The sequence below is a fragment of the Pectinophora gossypiella genome, chromosome 26 (assembly GCF_024362695.1).
Source record: "Pectinophora gossypiella chromosome 26, ilPecGoss1.1, whole genome shotgun sequence".
Classification (NCBI taxonomy): Eukaryota; Metazoa; Arthropoda; class Insecta; order Lepidoptera; family Gelechiidae; genus Pectinophora; species Pectinophora gossypiella.
Window position 1 is genome coordinate 5,486,275 of NC_065429.1, and position 20,035 is coordinate 5,506,309.

At 41.3% G+C, this 20,035-nt stretch overlaps 3 protein-coding genes across 5 annotated transcripts in view; 2 read left to right on the forward strand and 1 right to left on the reverse strand.

The window, feature by feature from the left end:
- Positions 1–18,358, reverse strand: part of LOC126378306 (uncharacterized) — a 43,596-nt gene extending 25,238 nt beyond the window's left edge. Inside the window, exon 1 of the mRNA XM_050026499.1 lies at positions 18,116–18,358. The gene's annotated coding sequence lies outside the window, so the exon portion shown is untranslated. The remainder of the gene's footprint in view (positions 1–18,115) is intronic.
- Positions 1–20,035, forward strand: part of LOC126378465 (glucose-6-phosphatase catalytic subunit 1) — a 214,899-nt gene that overhangs the window by 45,669 nt on the left and 149,195 nt on the right. The window lies entirely within an intron of this gene.
- On the forward strand, positions 4,993–19,881 carry LOC126378558 (cuticle protein 1). Its single transcript, XM_050026998.1, has 3 exons — positions 4,993–5,091; positions 16,480–16,673; positions 19,161–19,881. The coding sequence occupies exons 1-3, from the start codon at positions 5,077–5,079 to the stop codon at positions 19,243–19,245; spliced, it is 294 nt and encodes a 97-aa protein (XP_049882955.1). The 5' UTR covers positions 4,993–5,076; the 3' UTR covers positions 19,246–19,881.

Genomic DNA, 20,035 nt, shown 5'->3' on the forward strand with positions numbered 1-20,035 from the left:
AGGCTCGATCTCCCTATCCATCCATAGGGAAGGCCCGTGCCCCAGCAGTGGGGACGTTAATGGGCTGATGATGGTGAAGCCTAGCTACCCAAGGGAAACACACCAAAAAGACTTTATTCATTTAAAAAACAAAATTGGGTTGTCCTCAATAGTAACCCTGACACCAGGGTTGATGATGAGGTTGGTAAATTAAGTAAATGGAAAAAGAAAACGTTTTTTTATCACCTTTAATATCATAATTAAAACACATAATAACGGGTTCTTACCGCGTTTAAACTTTAAAATTGGGATATGAGACTCCCGATATTATTATATCCCTAATTTAAACGCGGCAAGAACCCGTTATTATGTGTTTTAATTACCTTTAGATGTTTTTATTTAGTAATCATAACATACATACATACACAGCCTATATACGTCCCACTGCTGGGCACAGGCCTCCCCTCAATCAACTGGAGGGGGTATGGAGCATACTCCACCACGCTGTTATTTAGTAATCAGAATTTTATAATTTATCTTTGACCTAGGAAGATGCCCTTTTAAGTATTTGTCAGATTATGTTTTTATCTCGTTTTCGCTGTTGACTGTACATGTCACTATAATGACATGTCTTGATAGTTGACGCCAGGATTTTTCTGTATGAGTTTTTAATATTACCGAGAAAGGTGAGTGCTCAGTAAAAGGAACGCCTTGCAATCAGTTCACTTAGGTTCGATGCCAGGAGGACGAGCTCGGTGGCGCAGCGGTAAACGCGCTCGGTCTGCGATTGTTGAAGTTAAGCAACTTTCGCAAAGGCCGGTCATAGGATGGGTGACCACAAAAAGCTCCTCCGTGCTTCGGAAGGCACGTTAAGCCGTTGGTCCCGGCTGCATTAGCAGTCGTTAACAACCATCAATCCGCACTGGGCCCGCGTGATGGTTTAAGGCCAGTTCTCCCTATCCATCCATAGGGAAGGTCCGTGCCCCAGCAGTGGGGACGTTAATGGGCTGATGATGATGAGGTTCGATGCCAGATAGTTCACAGATTAAAGAGACTTTTGTTCCCTATTGGGGTAGGCAGTGCCTCTAATTTTTACAGCCACTTTAAGCATTATGCTTACCTGTTTGTTGGGCTCACGATCCGGAGGTTCCGGGTTCGAATCTCGGTGGGGAAATAATCACAAAAATCACTTTGTAATCAGTGATGTGCCGTTCCCGGGAATGTTCCCAATTCCCTTACATCATTAAGTAGTAACCGGGACTAACAGCTTAACGTGCTTTCCGAAGTACGGATCATCTTACTTTCGGATAATCAGTCTTTACTTTAGTGATGAGCCTGTAATGTCCTAACTAAACTAGGGATCACAAAGTAATTTTTGTGATATGTCCGGGATTTGAACCCGGGACTTCCGGATCGTGAGCCCAACGCTCAACCACTCGACCACGGAGGCCGTTAAACATAATGCTTATCTATTATTAAGATTTTAGTCCAAATCAAAGTTGTTCTACCATCTGACACTTGGTTAAAATATCATGTTTGTAGTAACGTGGGAAACTCGACTCCTTATATATTCAATTCTATGTTATTAGGTTATTGTTTGTGTCTGCGCCTGCGACTCCGTTGGTGTACAATAATTGTATATGATTTGATTTGATAACGACAACAGCCCTAACCCTTGGACTTGGGTTAACTTTCCTAATCAAATCAAATACAATTATTGTACACAAACAAAACATGTACAAATATCTATAAAACATTTAGTAAGTACATAACAGGAGGGTTAAAAAGGCCACATCGAAGCAATTCATATAAAAAAGCAACCAGTGACCAGTGTAACGCCATTCCGGTCTACGACGAGCTCGCTCCTGGACTCCCAACTATCAGGTGGAACATCACAAGCCACATGGTTGCGCTTGAGCACGTCTTTGTAACGCAGATATTGCCCGCCCTGCTTTCGTTTCCCGCTAGAAAGCTCGGAATAGAAAACTGCTTTCGGCAATCTGCTGTCATCCATTCGCAAGACGTGCCCACGTGCTCTTAATTATACAACACTAGCGACCCGTCCCGGCTTCGCTCGGGTGCAATGCTGAGGAAAAAATTAAATTGTTTACGACATCACATTAAAAACCTCAAAAATAACATTATTTCTTCACTATTTAATGAATGTTATTACACATATAAACCTTCCTCTTGAATCACTCTATCTATTTAAAAAACCGCATCAAAATCCGTTGCGTAGTTTTAAAGATTTAAGCGTACATAGGGATATAGGCAGAAGGCAAGAGGGAAACCACTGCCCTATTTTTTCCCTAAAAAAGTAGCACGGAGAGTATTTTAAATGCTACACCGACAAGAGCGTTGGCTCTTAAATTGATGATGACGAGGGATATAGGGAAAGAAAAAGCAAAAAAACATCATAGAAGGAAAGCTAGAAGGAAAGAGAGGAAGGGGAAGACCAAGAAGAGCTTACATGGAACAGATTAAAGAAAAGGTTAACGTCGTGTCTTATAAGGAAGTCAAGGAATTGGCCTTTGATAGACTGGAATGGAAAATGCTACACCGACAAGAACGTGGCTCTTAAATTGATGATGATGAATCCTAACCTATTAGGTGTGTCGAGGTTCTGATGAAGCAAAGAAACAGCCTCCATGGTGTAGTGGTCAGATCGTTGGACTCACGATCTGGAGGTCCGGGTACGATTCCCGATGGGACACTGTCGAAATCACTTTTTGAAACTGTCCCTTGTTTGGCAAGGACATTGCAGGCTGATTCACCTGATTGTCCGAAAAGGTAAGATGATTCCGCGACGTCTTGTTTCTCTGCCCACCCTTATTAGGATTGCGGGTGTGATATTAATATTACTTAGGCAAGAGAATCCGCGGGTAAAATATACTTATATTTAATGAATTTGATACTTCAAACCTTGAATAGGACCTGGCTTACTTCGAATGTCGTTTTACATAAGTACATAATAATAATATAACACTTTAGTGCACACGAATTTAGAAAACATTTACCGGATAAACTTATTCTAAAGCGGGCAAATGCGGCCTTATCGCTAAGAGAGATCTCTTCCAGACAACCTTCGGCGGAGGATATAGTACACTACTACTGCTGCAGGGTAGCGCGCAAAAAAAAGTAAAAGTACTTACTTTTTTTTTAATTTTTGAAATTGTATTCTTTTTTTTAGTGTTTTTCATGATATTTATAGTTTTTTTTTCATTCATTGTATATTTTTGTATATTAGTTTTTATTTTTTTTCTCGTCATATAGCGCATTGGGTTACATTGTAATGTTGTATTTACGACTTTTATAAATAAAAATAAATAAATCTATTGCCTAGAGCGACAGTTATTTTCTATATTACCTAAAACAGATTTATATTGCGACAATCAAACGCCTACGATATCAGTATTACTGAGCATTCTACAAATATCTGCACGCTACAACGCTTTTAGGGCAGACAGGGGAACGTTTTAAGTGGAAAAAAGATATGGTTTTAAGTTTTGAACAGCCTCTGTGGTCTAGTGGTTAGAGCGTCAAGTTCACGATCTGGAGGTCTGGGTTCGATTCCCGATGGAGACATTGTCGAAATTACTTTGTGAGACTGTCCTTTGTTTGGTAAGGACTTTTCAGGCTTGAATCACCTGATTGTCCGAAAAGTAAGATGATTCCGTGCTTTGGAGTGCACGTTAAGCCGTTGGTCCCGGCTATTAGCCGTAAAACACCTCCAACCCGCATTGGAGCAGCGTGGTGGAGTACGCTCCATACCCCCTCCGGTTGATTGAGGGGAGGCCTGTGCCCAGCAGTGGGACGTATATAGGCTGTTTATGTTATGTTATAGTTTTGACTGGTTCGATCTTTTAACATAACATCACGCCTGTATCCCCAAAGGGGTTGGCAGTGGTGTATATAATACCCACTCCTCGCCAGCTATGTTTAAGTCCCATGTAATATTGGGCGAGCCTATTGCCAGTAACGGGGCACATAATCATCATCATCATCCCCCTAGCATTATCCCGTTTTTCACAGGGTCCGCTTACCTAACCTGAAGATTTGACAGGTCCGGTTTTTTACACAAGCGACTGCCCGTCTGACCTTCCAACCCGCGAAGGGAAAACCAGCCCAATACAGGTCAGGTGACATACCTCCGAAAATGCATTTCTCGGGTATGTGGGTTTTCTCACGACGTTTTCCTTCACCGCTGAGCACGTGATAAGTAATCATTTATGATCCAAACATGAATTCGAAAACAATTTCGGCTGTCATTGGTTTAGGCCTGTGCTGGATTCGAACCTGCGACCTCAAACTGAGAGGCAAGCGTTTAAAATTAACAGATGTCAATCCGTCCCTTTCCTTTTCGGTGGGTAAGAAAATGACAGGTATAACTTTTCGTCATCAGATCCCGAATCAAGGTGGGACAAAATTAAATCACAATAATCACTTAGTGATCTCTAGTTTGGTTAGGACATAACAGGCTGATCACCTGATTGTCCGAAAGTAAGATGATCCGTGCTTCGGAAGGCTCGTTAAGCCGTTGGTCCCATTTATTACTTACTGATGTAGGTACGTAGTCGTTACACGAGGCATGTCAGGGGCCTATGGCGGCTCAGTAATAACCTTGACACCAGGGTTGATGGGGTTGGTAATCCACCTCACAACCCACACGATTTGTTCCAAAAGTGGCTGATGCAATTTGTCTACTGGTTACAAGTTGCTCTGCCCACCCCATCAGAGATTATGGGCGAGTGTTTATATATGTAAATACTACAAGTAAGTTCACGCCTATTTTCAGATAGGGTCGAATAAGTCAATTCTATTTACTTTAAAAAAAAAGAAAGGTCCTGTACTTTCATAGGATCACTTGAGTTGAGTGACCGAAAATAATATAAGTACTTACACATTTTTTAATTTCGATTATTTTTTAGCTTTTTTAATTTATTTTATTTTTAACCAATGAAAAAAAATATACCAAAGAACCTAGTAGAAGGAAGAGCCGACGTTCTACAAAGGCGTCGCAGTGATCGCGCAGTATATAATGCGCAGGCGCAACACAATCCGTATCAGTCTCACTTCGCAGTCGAGAGGATATACAACATGTTCGCTAAACTGGTAAGTGGATAAACATAAATACATAAACGTAAACACCCTATATACGTCCCACTGCTGGGCACAGGCAACCGGAGATGGTATGGAGCATACTCCACCACACTGCTCCACTGCGTATTTATTGGTGGAGGTATTTTTCATGGTTAATAGCAAACACTATAACGGCTTAACAAAACAACAAAACATACATAAATTCACGCCCTTAACCCTTCCGGGGTGAGCATTCCTATAGGTACCTAAATCCAAAATTTCGCATATTTCCCTTAGAGGTAGGTAGGTAGGTTCCCAAATCCCCTGGTAGTTGCGGCTTCCGAGTACATTCCGCTTAGGGACGGTACTGAAAAGTATCGGCGCCCGAAGGACGTAATATACGATCCCGACGACCCGATTACTCTAGCCATAGAGGCGGCCAATCAGCTCGCGACACCAAACACTTCAGGGCCCCGATACCGACCCCGCCGGCGTGGTCGACGATTTCCCTCATTCAGCGCTTATCGCTATCGACCCACTAGGGTCGATTAATTCTTTCAAATATTTTTCCTCTCAGACGACGACGCCCTGAGCCGAGGTTCGCGCCCAACTGGGCACTCTTATCGCATGCTCTCCAGTTTGGAGTACTCTTACCTATGCACTATTTTAATAATCAAATATCACATCATCAGCCCATGAACGTCCCCACTGCTGGGGCACGGACCTTCCCTATGGATGGATAAGGAGATCGGGCCTTAAACCATCACGCGGGCCCAGTGCGGATTGATGGTTATTAACGACTGCTAATGCAGCCGGGACCAACGGCTTAACGTGCCTTCCGAAGCACGGAGGAGCTCGAGATGAAAACTTTTTTTGTGGCCACCCATCCTATGATCGGCCTTTGCGAAAGTTGCTTAACTTCAACAATCGCAGACCGAGCGCGTTTACCGCTGCGCCACCGAGCCCCTCTACGAAATTACTTTAATAGAAATAGTCACTAATAGACTATCGATATTGATAATTTTAGACTTTTACTATCGATAATTTTAGAGTTATCCACCCCGATATGTACCAAAGCGTGAAGATAAATAACATGGCATAGCATCTGTAGGCGCAAGGCTGTACGGGGGAGTGACGAACAAACATGTCCTGCATATATAATACTAATTAAATCATTAAACATTGATCAATTTTATATAAATAATTCATATAAGTGTTAGTAATTGGTGCATATTCGGCTTGTCACGGTGTAAGTCACATAACATAATACAGCATCACGCCTGCATCCCCGAAGGGGTAGGCAGGGGTGTTTAAATGCAGGGTGTTAGTGACATCGTAACGAAAACTGAGGGGAATATAGGAAAATTCCACTTGATATCAACTCAGAATCATAGTCTGAATTATCCCCTTCCGTATTCGTTACGGTGTCGCTAACACCCATACGTACTTGTATGGCAACCTGTATGTACTTGTATGGGGTGTGAATGACATCGTAAAGAATATTGAGAGGGATGATTCGGCTTTTTATTCTGAGATAATATCAAGTGGAATTTTCCATTGCAAAAGTACAGAATTGAACATACATACATACATAAACTCACCCCTATTTCCCACCGGGGTAAGCAGAGACTATAGAATTCCATTTGCTTCGATCCTGACACACTTCTCTTGCTTCCTCCACATTCATCAATCGCTTCATACACGCACGCCGGGTCAGAGTAGATCGTATTGAACCTTTTCTAAGGACATCTCCAATTTGGTCATCGTAAGTCCTTCTCGGTGTTCCTCTGCCAGCCCTACCATCAACTTTTGCTTTATATACCGCTTTTGCAATTCTATTATCCTTCATCCGCTCTACGTGTCCAAACCAACCTAACATTCCCTTCTCAATCCTAGTCACTACTTATATCGTCTTTTACACCACATCTCTGTCTTATCACACTGTTTCTCACTCTACAGAATTGAAAAGAATTTAAAAAAAACATGAATTTTGCGACGGAAAATTCCACTTGATATTTACTCAGAATCAAGGTCTGAATCATCCCTCTCAGTATTCGTTACGATGTCACTATTACCCTGTATATATTAAATATACCATACACTTCCGCCTGCCCCTCCCAGGGCAACAGGAGTGATAATGCGTTATTAGAGCCGCAGCGCTCCCCATTTGTCCAGCCAAGTAGTTAATGCGATATGCCAACTATACCTACGCTAAGTTGCTAGTACTCTGAAGGTATAAATTAGTAAACGGATATTCGTGTAACCGGAATAACTTGTTGAAACAATAGTGTTACTATTACCAAATCGGAACTATGCGAGTTTGGGCGTAGCTGCATACCTGTTGCATAATGCATTAGGTTTCATAGTGAACCTTTCATCATCAGTTTAAGAGCCACGCTCTTGTCGGCGCAGCATTTTCCATGCTACCTTTTTAGGGAAAAATAGGGCAGTGGTTTCCCTCTTGCCTTCCGCAGTACTCTGTTTGACGCAAGTGGGATGGCGCCCAGAGTAGTCTATTACAAAGCCGTACTAGGACTCCTGTCCTCCGCCTCTGAATAGTACTGACAGTTACTGCTGCCCTCTGTCAGGTTCCAGGTGTAGTGAACATTTAAGGTACCTATGTAACTACCTCCGTGGTCCAGGGTAATATAATAGCTGGCGAAGAATGGGAGTTATATACACCTCTGCCATACCCTTTGGGGATACAGGCGTGATGTTAGAAGATTGAACCAGTCAAAACTCAAAACCATTTTTTTTCCGACTTAAAACCTTTCCCTGTCTGTCTTAAAAGCGTTGTGGCGTGCAGATATTTGTAGAATGCTCGGTAATAGCGATATCGTAGGCGTTTGAATGTCGCAATTTAAGTCTGTTTTATGTAGAAAATGACTTTCGCTGTAGGTAAGGTAATAGATAAACAAAAATCAGGTTAATAGAAGTAAGGACTTAGAATATGAGATCCTAAAATGGTTACTTTTGGTAAATGCTATTTACAATCAAATCAAATATACTTTATTGCACAGAACTAACTACTACTATTTACTTCCGTCTTATCAAAAAATGAAATAACACTAAGTACTGTAAGGAAAACGAATTTCGAGCGCTGGCAATACTGATGGCACCGACTGGAGGTCACGTGGTCTACCATAAAACGTCACTTTCAATTCTACTTCAGCTTTGGCGCAAAACGGAAGATATTTGTTATATTTACGTGTACTTGGTAAAAATATAACCTTATTGCGTTGAATCAGTGTTTTTCTGGGCCGTCTCCTTCAGCTCAGAAGCGGGATAAAGGACTTGTACCCACGTAAGTTGTTATTAATTGACTCTAATTCGTATTTTGGTGCTGTGTTGTGAAAACCGTTACGTGATATTTTTTGGTTTGAAATGGGCCGACATAAGAAGAATAAACGTAAACATAATGACGACGATGGTGACCGCGAATCTCGTTTGCGACGTAAATTATTAAAACATATTGAAACTCGACGATTAACGGAACGTTTGTTGCAATTAGAAAAAGAAGTTTTTCGTAATCGTAATTCAATTGTGAGCGAAGCTAAAGATGCATCCGCGGGCTATAACGATACGGATAATAGTGTACTTTCCGGTACTTTTACTCCGCCACTACCGCCATCAGTTACGGAAAATGTTCAAACCAAAGGTGAGGTCATAACGGCTATGCCGTCGGTTGACATTTCGGTCCCCGCCAATAATGTGTCGTCTAATATATGCAATTCAAACCTGGACTTGGATGTAAATAATTATCGGCTGGTATCGGACTCTGCCGCGCACGGTTCAAACGTGTCTAGTTGCGCCACGGGAGGTATCGCCGTGCCGAATATCACTGCGCCGAGTTGCGCCGCGCCGAGTTGTGCCGCGCCGGTTAGCGCCGCACCTAGTTGCGCCGCGCCCATGCATGCTACGCAGGTTAACACCACTTTCGGACGCGCTGCGCTTAAGAGCGCGAATTCTATGCCGCCACCCGCACCAGCGGTACTTGCATCGGCGCCCTCGTCAATTATAGGTGCAGACAGGAATTCTGTTATCATATCGCACATAGTGCCTCCGCAGTTAAATTCAGCGCCCCCTTCTATTGCTACTTCTGCTAATCCGGGTGGATCTCAGCCGGTGCTATCACCGTACTATTCTGACACGGTAACTAAACAACAACCGTCACACTCTTCGGTAAAATATGTAGGACGTAATGACCCCGTACCCGATTTTGATCCACAAACTTCAATGATTACGATGGAGCAATGGATTAGGAAAATTGAAGGAATTTCTAATATGTACGGTTGGGACGAAAAGACGGTTATATTCAATTGTTCATCGAAACTTAAAGGCTATGCCCGCAAGTGGTATGATCAACTCACTGATTTAAATTTAAACTGGCCCGAGTGGAAAATGCGTTTGCTGACTGCTTTTCCTTCCAACCGGAGTAAACTGACGATGATGCGTGATCTTGTTAATATTGTACGTCGTCCTGAACAAGATTATTTACAATTTTATTATGACAAGCTAGCTTTGGGTAACGCTTGTGGTATACCTGAGTCCCTGGTTACGGAAGCGATCATTGGAACTATCGGTGACAAACTCGTTGAAGTCGGTGCGATTTCTGCAGGCTGTCGTGACCCATCCAACCTTTTGCGGTACTTATCGTCACTGAGGCATCCCACGCTTGTTAACACATACCATAATAAAAATAGCGGTGGTTTTGATAATTCAAAAATTAAATGCAATATATGTAAACGTCGTGGTCACTTTGCAGCAAAGTGTACACAAAAGGTTCAAGCGAAACAAGATAAATCGGCATTGGTCTGCACTTTTTGCAATAAACGTGGTCATGATGAAAATGATTGTTATACCAAAAACAAAATATGTTCCTACTGTAGTAAAACCGGGCATATTAAAGATGAATGCTTCAAGCTTAAACAACGTAATGCAAAAAATGACAAGGCTCAAACTGTCCGCGTAATTAAAGATGCTTCAGGTAGTTCTAAATATTACATGGACATAAAAATTAATGACTTACCCACATATGCATTTGTTGACTTTGGCAGTTCATGTATAACAATAACGCATTCTATTGCTCAACAATTACATTTGAACATCCAACCCTGTGAATCTGGTAATGTTATTTGCGGCTTTGGTGGTTCGAAGATAACTCCGATCGGCGAGACATTGATAAAGGTTTGTGTTGACGAAGCTTCATGTGAAGCTAAGGCTTACATAGTTCCAGATGATGCTCAAGATATTGGAGTTATCGTCGGACAACCATTTACCGAATACCCGAACGTATATGTTATTAAAACACCTACCTCGTTAAAAATATATAACGATAACTATTTGGATGTCCTACCTACGGTATGTGAAGACATTGAACGCGTAAAGTTTATTACCGATGAAGATGATCCAATTATTTTGCAACCTGGGGTAAATAAAATCGTACTCTCGTGTGCCGAACCCGTATCTGGGCCCGTTTTAATACATGCCGCGGAATATGGAACACCTAGAGCTGAATGTGTTATTCCGCAATGTGAAACTGATGTTATGGACGGGAAGGCTACAGTACATGTGATTAACATCAGTAACAGTACGTTTACTTTGCCAAGTAGTCAGTGTGTCGCACGAGCGACAATTATAGACGGAAATAATGAGTATAAAATTGGTGACAATTTGGAACCTGATGTTGTATCTGATTTAAAAGCGATATTGCGAGAATATTCTGATTGTTTCTCTGGGGATGATAGTAAGATAGGCAAGTGTTCAGTTAAAATGCACATTGAGCTAACGGACAAAAAACCTATTTATTATCGTCCGTATAGGATGTCGGTTACCGATCGCGAGAAGGTTCGTAATATTGTAAATGATTTGATAGATAAAGGCATTGTAGAGCAATCAAATTCTCCATATGCGAGCCCAGTATTACTTGTGCCGAAGAAATCAGGCGAGCCACGCATGTGCGTAGACTACCGTGCGGTGAATAAGGTCACTAAAAAGGAACGGTATCCATTGCCGTTAATCCAAGACCAATTGAACAGGTTATCTAAACAACGTGTGTTTTCTTGCCTTGATATTAAATCTGCGTATCATTGCATCCAAATAGATGACAAAAGCAAACAATTTACCGCTTTTATAACCCCCGATGGTCATTTTCAATACACGCGCATGAGTTTCGGTCTCGTGAATGCACCGTCGGTGTTCCAACGTGCAATGGATGACATATTAGGTCCGCTAAGATTCAAGTTTGCTACTGCATACCTAGATGATGTACTCGTTTATGCTGAGAATCACTCTGATGCGTTAGAACGCCTCAGGACGGTTCTGGAACGGATAAGGGACGCAAATATGACTTTACGGCTAGACAAGTGTTCTTTTCTAGTTCCTCGTATTGAGTACTTGGGCCACGAAGTTTGTAATGGTGAAGTCAGGCCATCCAAGTACAAACTTGATGCTGTGCGTGATTTTAAAGTACCCCAGAATGTTCATCAGGCGCGACAATTCATGGGCCTGGCAAATTATTTTAGAAAATATGTGCCTGGTTTTGCGTCCATTGCCCGTCCCATAACAACTCTTACGAAAAAGGATCAACCCTGGATTTGGGGTCCGGAGCAGTCGCAAGCGTTTGAGCGTATAAAGTCAATTTTGATTGCACAACCTGTTTTGGCATTGTTTAACCCTGATTATGATACACAAATTCACACGGATGCGTCTAAAATGGGTTTAGGCGGAATTTTGATGCAAAAACAGCCTGACGGTGCGTGGAAACCCGTCGCGTACGCAAGTCGTCAGACTACACCGGCCGAGCAGAAATACCACAGCTTCGAATTCGAGACGTTAGCCGTGGTTATGAGCTTAGAGAAATTCAAGGTGTATGTCTCGGGATTGAAGTTTGTCATAGTGACTGACTGCAGCGCCTTGCGTTGGACATGGTCAAAACGCGACTTGTCTCCACGTATCGCCCGCTGGTGGTTAGATGTACAACATTTTGATTTTGAAGTAGAGTATCGTGCTGGTAGATCTATGGCTCACGTGGACGCATTGAGTCGTAATCCCGCGAACACAGAAAAAGATTTAATAGAAAGCATACAACAGGATGACGACTCAATTCGTTCCACCATGGTTCAATTAAAAGATGAAATCAGTAAAGGCAATTTGACCGGGCTAGACAAAGATTACTGTATCGAGAATAACATTCTATTTCGCAAAATAAATAAAGATAAAAAGGTTGTGGTGCCACGAATATGTCGTTGGTCTCTGGTACAAAGTTTTCATGATAATAACAGTCACGTTAATTTTAATAAGACTTACGAAGCAGTGAAAGCCAAATATTGGTTTAGTGGTATGCGACGATTTATACAAAAGTATGTGCAAGGCTGTATTTCATGCCAATACGCCAAAAAACCAACGGGACGCAAAGTAGGTCTATTACATCCCATCGAAAAGGTGGCAGTACCCTTCCACACGTTGCACGTAGACCACCTTGGTCCGTTTTGTAAAGGTTCTACTGGCAAAATGCATATACTGGCTGTAATCGATGCATTTACGAGGTTTATTTGGTTAGAGGCTGTGCGTGATGTGAGTTGCAAGTTTGTGCTGCAGACTTTTGACAATTTGATAAAAACTTTTGGTGTACCAAGCCGCATTATCAGCGATCGTGGCAAAGCTTTTAATTGCAAGGATTTTAAAGATTATTGTGTGCAACGCCAAAATTAAACACGTGATGACCGCTGTTGCAAGCCCTCGCGCGAACGGGCAGGTAGAACGGTTCAACCGAACTATACTCGATGCTTTAGTAGCCTATGTTGGTGATGACCAAAACGATTGGGAAAAATATTTACCCAGAGTTCAATTGGGATTGAACTCAAATATTAACAACACTACCGGCAAAACTCCATTGGAGTTACTTTTTGGTTTTCGACCGAGACTTGTGGGTGATATCGTTGCGCCCTCCAAATCAACAGACCTAGCAGAAATGAGAGAGGTTGCTTCTACACGTTCCTCTAAATTGTCCCAACAATCGAAACGAAGCTTTGACCAAAAGAGGCGTGATGAAGCCCCTTTTAAAATAGGGGATATGGTTCTTGCAGAAAGAAAAATTATCCGCAAGGGTTTACGAAGTGGTAAATTGATGCCCCGTTTTGATGGACCATTTACCATCATTAAGGTACTGCCTCATGATCGGTATGTTATTAAAAGTGACAAAGGTCGAAGCCGATCCTATGAGAACGTGCTAGCCAGGGACAAGTTAAAACCTTTCAGAGTTGACCGGAACACTCCTCCTGATTCCGATTAAGAATGGAATCTTGTTGAGGATGATTATTAGTGTACCTACTCTTGTATTTTTTTGTCATAAGGATATTATTTGTTCATTAAATAATTTCTTATTATGATCGATCTTTACATACTTGAGCGCTAAGCCTTAAGAGGCATGATCGTAATCTGTTTTGATGGATTGGAGCTGGTGGAAGAACCTTTAGAGGTTCTCAAGCACCGCTCATTGTAAACGGTCAATTTGATGCATGCAAACCTTAAGAGGTTGGAGTGATATGTCGCGACATTGTTCTAACAGATGTGTACCTTTCGTGGGAGACCATCTTGGTTGGCTTTAAGAGGCCGCTTGTATGATATGGCATTAAGAAGCCATTGATTGTTCAGCTTTAAGAGGCTGACTGTACGCTGTGGCATTAAGAAGTCATTGACGAGGCTGGTTGTACATTACCTAGTTATTATGACATTAAGAAGTCATTCTAGTTGTCTTTCAGAGGACTTGGAGTGATAGCATTAAGAAGCTTGATATCGTTTTATGGATCATTAAGAAGATTCATTTCTTTTTCTGACGTAAACCTTAAGAGGTTGTGACGTCACCAATAGTACTACTACATCGACGGCTCCGCGAGGCGCGCAGCAGCACCAGGACGGCCGACTGTAAGGAAAACGAATTTCGAGCGCTGGCAATACTGATGGCACCGACTGGAGGTCACGTGGTCTACCATAAAACGTCACTTTCAATTCTACTTCAGCTTTGGCGCAAAACGGAAGATATTTGTTATATTTACGTGTACTTGGTAAAAATATAACCTTATTGCGTTGAATCAGTGTTTTTCTGGGCCGTCTCCTTCAGTACTTATATTTTATATTTAACAGGCTGTGGTCTAGTGGTTAGAGCGATGGGTTCACGATCTGGAGGTCCGTGTTCAATTCCCGATGGGGACATGTCTCAAGTCGAAATCTACTGTCTATTGTGCTTGTTTTATTCGTATGTTTATGTCCTTTGTATATGTTGTTGTGCAATAAAGTATTATTGATTGATTGATTGAATTTAAAACTGTTTGGTACAGTATTACAGTGCGACATTATGCCGCTGTGGAGCTCGGTGGCGCAGCGGTAAACGCGCTCGGTCTGCGATTCTTGAAGTTAAGCAACTTTCACAAAGGCCGGTCATAGGATCGGGCGACCACAAAAAAAAAGAAAATAAGTTTTCATCTAGAGCTCCTCCGTGCTTCGGAAGGCACGTTAAGCCGTTGGTCCCGGCTGCATTAGCAGTCGTTAATAACCACCAATCCGCACTGGGCCCGCGTGATGGTTTAAGGCCCGATCTCCCTATCCATCCATAGGGAAGGCCCGTGCCTCAGCAGTGGGGACGTTAATGGGCTGATGGCGCTGCTTTTTTCTGCCGCGCGGCGCGGCTTCTATTAGCTGGTTTACATGAGGTAAATCAAGCGATGAATGAAACTCTCTTCCGCCCAAGACAGTGTCGTGTCCAAAACTAAAATACTTCCTGAATATATATCTGGTAACTATTATGAAATAACGCACAAACTTGTTTCAACCGGCATATCTTTCACTGCAAGCCAAATGAGTTGGTTTAAACTAGATAGTTATCAGTTTATTGTAGGCACAGTAACATTGTACCTATGCAAACAAAGCTTAAGGTAACAAATCATAAGCTCACAACTAGGTATATCCCAATTGGGGTAGTCAATGGTACAGTCATGAGCAATATAATGTACCCATTTTAGGACTCTGAATACTACAAATTGCGATCACAGGTGTCAAGGAGACCACTGAGGAATCAGTATGTCAACCTTTTGCACCAACCAAGCGCTAAGTCCTACTTATACAAACAGAATGTTTTTAACATGAGCATTGAGGTGTATAATAAGCTCCCTAACTCTCTAAAGTTATTAAACGGCAAAATATTCAAAACCGCTCTAACAAAATGGATAATTAATTTAGGGTTCTATAGTGATGGAGAGTTTTTAGACTATAAAGATAAATAATTGCCTATATTGTTATTAACTTATTATTAGTTATTAACCGTTGACTTTTCTTTTTTAAATTTTAATTTTGACCTGTTATAACATGACACGATATTTTGGAAATGTAAATTTTAATGTTGTTGATTTTAGAAAGTTTTATGTTTTGAGTGCATGTCAATTGTTTCAAGCTAAATTTGTATTACTTATACTTTTTATTGTAAATTAATATTTGCACGCCTGCAAGCAGGCTGAATACACTAAGGACATACATATTACTTATTAAGATCATTGTACTGTGTTCATGCAAATAAACGATCTATCTATCTGTCGCACTAACATATTTGACATTTAGTGAGACTTACAGTTCAATTTGTCAAAAAAGTTAATGTGACATGGTACCAAAGTGTATACTTTAATGCTCGTGACTGTACATCCATCGCAAGATGAACTAAGTACCCACACCTCACCGAGCTTTCTGTTAGACCAACGTGATAGGTGAGCCGTATCGCTGTCTATTATGATCTAGGATGTTACTTGATGTGACGGCCTCCGTGGTCCAGTGGTTGAGCGTTGGGCTCACGATCCGGAGGTCCCAGGTTCAAATCCCGGTGGGGACATATCACAAAAACCACTTTGTGATCCCTAGTTTGCTACCTAGTTTGGTTATACATTACATCCTGATCACCTGATTGTCCAAAAAACAAGATGATCCGTGCTTCGGAAGGCACGTTAAGCCGTTGGTCCAGTTACTACTGATGTAAGTAAGTAGTCGTTACATGAGCCATGTCAGGGGCCATTCTTCTACCTCTATCGTGTGGATTGTGAGGTGGATTACCAACCGCATCAACCCTGGTGTCAGGGTTTTTACTGAGCCGCCATAGACCCCTGACATGACTCATGTAACGACTACGTACTTACATCAGTAAGTAGTAACCGGGACCAACGGCTTAACGTGCGTGTTATTTGTCCCCACCGGGATTCGAACCCGGGACCTCCGGATCGTGAGCACAACGCTCAACCACTGGACCACGGAGACTCCAGTGAGTAAAGTCCTTAAGTCGAGGGCGTGAATGTTAACTTAAAGTACAGTCGAGTGAATATCTTAGAATACACCTCGAGGGGGTGAGGATTTTTGATTTGATTTGATTCCCTCCGCTTCCAGTTCATCGTGAGCGCCGTGCTGGCGGTAGCCCTTAGCCGCGAGTACCCCGCCGGCGTGCACCCGGCCATCTGTCCAAACTACCCATACTGTGATGCGGAGACCCTCGCCCGCCACACCCCTGACGGACAACCCATCCCCGAGTGGGTGCGCAACCCTAACCTGCTCCCTGTCGCGCCTGTTGCTGCGCCCCTAGCGTGAGTATTTCAGAATTAAAAAAAAAACAAATTTTTAATAGGTAGTTTTGTTTCTGTGATAGTTTCAATTTAAACGTTGTACCGGGTGAGAGCCTTCAGCGCTCCCCATTTGTCCGGCCAAGTAGTTAATGCCATCTGCGGCAAATCTACAATAAGTCACGTCAAAAAAAAATAAAAAAATGATAGTTTCAACGCGGTCAGAAAAAAGATATTGAAAATTGAAGTTTATACATGTATATTGGAAAAGATTAATTCGTATTTTTGAATAATTATTTACCCGAATAATGAGAAATTAGGTACCTAATTTTCACGTTAAATCTGAACAGCGCCATCTATATTATTTCTGGGGAACGTAACCTGGAAATGGATTCTGGTAGGGCTCTAGCTAGAACATCACGGATAGAGAAACTGGTCGGTGTACTGCGGAACGGAAGGCGATTGGGGCAACCACCGTTCTACACGCCCTATCTATGGAGTATTGAAGGCGATTAGTCCACCGACAAGAGCGCAGCTCTTAAATAAAGAGAGAGAGAGTTTTAACGCGGTCAGAAAAAAAATATTCAAAATTGAAGATTATAATATTGGCAAAGATTCAATTCATATTTTTAGAATAATTATGTACCCGAATAATGAGAAAGGTACCAAATTTTCACGTTAAATCTGAACAGCGCCTGTATTATTTTTAGGGAACGTAGCCTGGAAAGTGAATATTACTTTTTTTCTTATTATTCGGGTACAATACACAATACAATACAATACAAAAACTCTTTATTGCACTTGAATCACATTAAAAATACACGGGTACTTACATAATTATTCAAAAATATAAAGCAATGGCAGTAGCATAATAAAAATAATTGTTGCTTGATATTCGGATCATGTTATGTATAGAATTATGTTGCTACCTATATTGCTTCTCTTTATTTTGATCAGAATAATAAAGTCCCCACTGCTGGGGCACGGGCCTTCCCTATGAATGGATAGGGAGATCGGGCCTTAAACCATCACGCGGGCCCAGTGCGGATTGATGGTTATTAACGACTGCTCATGCAACCGGGACCAACGGCTTAACGTGCCTTCCGAAGCACGGAGGAGCTCGAGATGAAAACTTTTTTTTTGTGGTCAATCATCCTATGACCGGCCTTTGCGAAAGTTGCTTAACTTCAACAATCGAAGAACTAGCGCATTTACCGCTGCGCCACCGAGCTCCTCAATCGAGCTCGAGCAATATCATGTACCCACTTTAGAACCCTGTCTCACTATCGTATTTGACATGTAATGAGACTTACGGTTTAATTTGTCAAAAAAGTTAATGTGACTTGGTTTCAAAGTGTATACATATTAGTACTCGTGAGCGTACAGCTCATTCTATATTTTTTTGGGGAACGTAGCCTGAAGAGTCCTTGATTAAAGTAGTATGGATAAAAAAGATAAAATCTCACCTATTCTGGAACACACTCACTCACTGATTCTCACTAAAAGCGGGCTATGATGGCCGTTTACAGCAATAACTAGGCTAGTTTCCAACTAGTCAAATCAGTTACTTTTCACTAAACGTCAAAACACGAAATCACTATGGAATTTGTATGAAAAAAGCAACCTGTGACATCATAGAAAAACGTCATAAAATGTCGCTTTATTTATTACATTTTTCTTTATTAAAATTCATTAACGGCCATCGTAACATGTCGCCAGCTTTACTGACAGTCGTAAGGCGATGTCTGAGAGTAAAAAATCGCATCTACCCGCTTCTTAGCTACAAAATATTTTTTGTGTAAAGAACTATGGATACAAATATAATTTATTGCACCAAAATTAAAATAAATAATCACAAAAAACAATGCTAAAAAAAACCCAGAACCGTAATTGTAATCAATCAACCTGAAAATAGTGCCAATTAATGACTCATAATGGCCCCCATTCCTACAGTTCCCCCCTAATTTTATTTTAAGTTATACCCGTCATTCTTATTCACCGAAAAGGAAAGGGACGGATGATTGACAATTGTTAATTTTAAAATGAATGAATAACCCAGGCGAATAAATTAAGCATCTTGCTGATATGCAACTCGTTTGGACGCGTAATCGACAGGCATATTTATACAACAAACGTCAATTTTAAGCAGTAATCTAAAACATCCGTCTAAAAATTTTACATTGGCCAATAACCCGATAGGGTTAAGTAGACAGCACGTCAAACGAATTGCATACCAGCGAGATGCCTATTTTATTCGCCCAGGTTATTCATTCGTTTTAAAATCAACTTATTGACAATCATCCGTCCCTTTCCTTTTCGGTGGATATGAATAACAGGTATAACTTAAAATAAAATTAAGAGCTGTCTGCAGGAATCGGGGCCCTTATATATCCAAGTAATGAGAAAATAGGTAGATTATCATGTTAAATCTCTTACAGCGCCATCTATATTATTTTTAGGGAACGTAAACTGGAAAGCCCCTCATTATCAATGATACTTTTATCTTTGCAGGCCTGCTGCTGCTCTGCCCGCCGCCCCCCGCTACCCCGCCGACTTCCCCGCCGCCCTCTGCCCCAACTACCCTTACTGCTGGTAAAACGATGAACAGCTTAGCAAACGACTTAGCAAATGCCAGATTTGAAGAAAAAAATGCTATTCTCTGATGTCACGAACAAAATTTTGCAATGCAGTTTATTTTAAGACTTAAAGTGATACGTATAGTTTTTCATATCATCGAAAGTATTAACAAGCTACTGTAACCCTGTAACGTATACTTAAATGTTTGTTAAGTTTCAATGTGCCTATCAAAGGATTGGAACGCAAACTATGGGCAGAATAAGAGTCATCAGATAATTTGTCAATTGTACATCCTTATTGTAAAATGTAAACTCGACTTTTTCTCTACTCGATTCGACCTCTGCTGAGCATTTTGGTATTTTATGTTGACATTTTACGTCCTCGATTTGAGGACTCACTGGAGTCGAGCGTGTCATACTGCCAACATAATAATACGAAATGACGTCATACGTCACTGGAGTTAACTCCAGTTAAGGTTGAGGAGCCGTCTAAGAATATCTGAGTTCGAGGAAAGCCTGGAGGTCGCCTCAACGGAGAACGGAGTCGAGAAAAGTTCGAGTGAACATTTTAGAATACAGGTATCACGACTGCTAGGTTCTACAGCAAAAAAAAAAACATTTTTATAAAGATCTCAAAACGAACTTTATTTCATAAATACTCAAAAAAATAACGTGCTATTCTAAGGAAAGTGACGTTACATTTTTTTGCATTTAAAAATAATGAAAACAGCACCTTTTAAGTCATTTTCTTTTAAAAGGATTGATTTAAAGCGGATAATTTTACATTTACTCTAGCAACACCGTCTAATC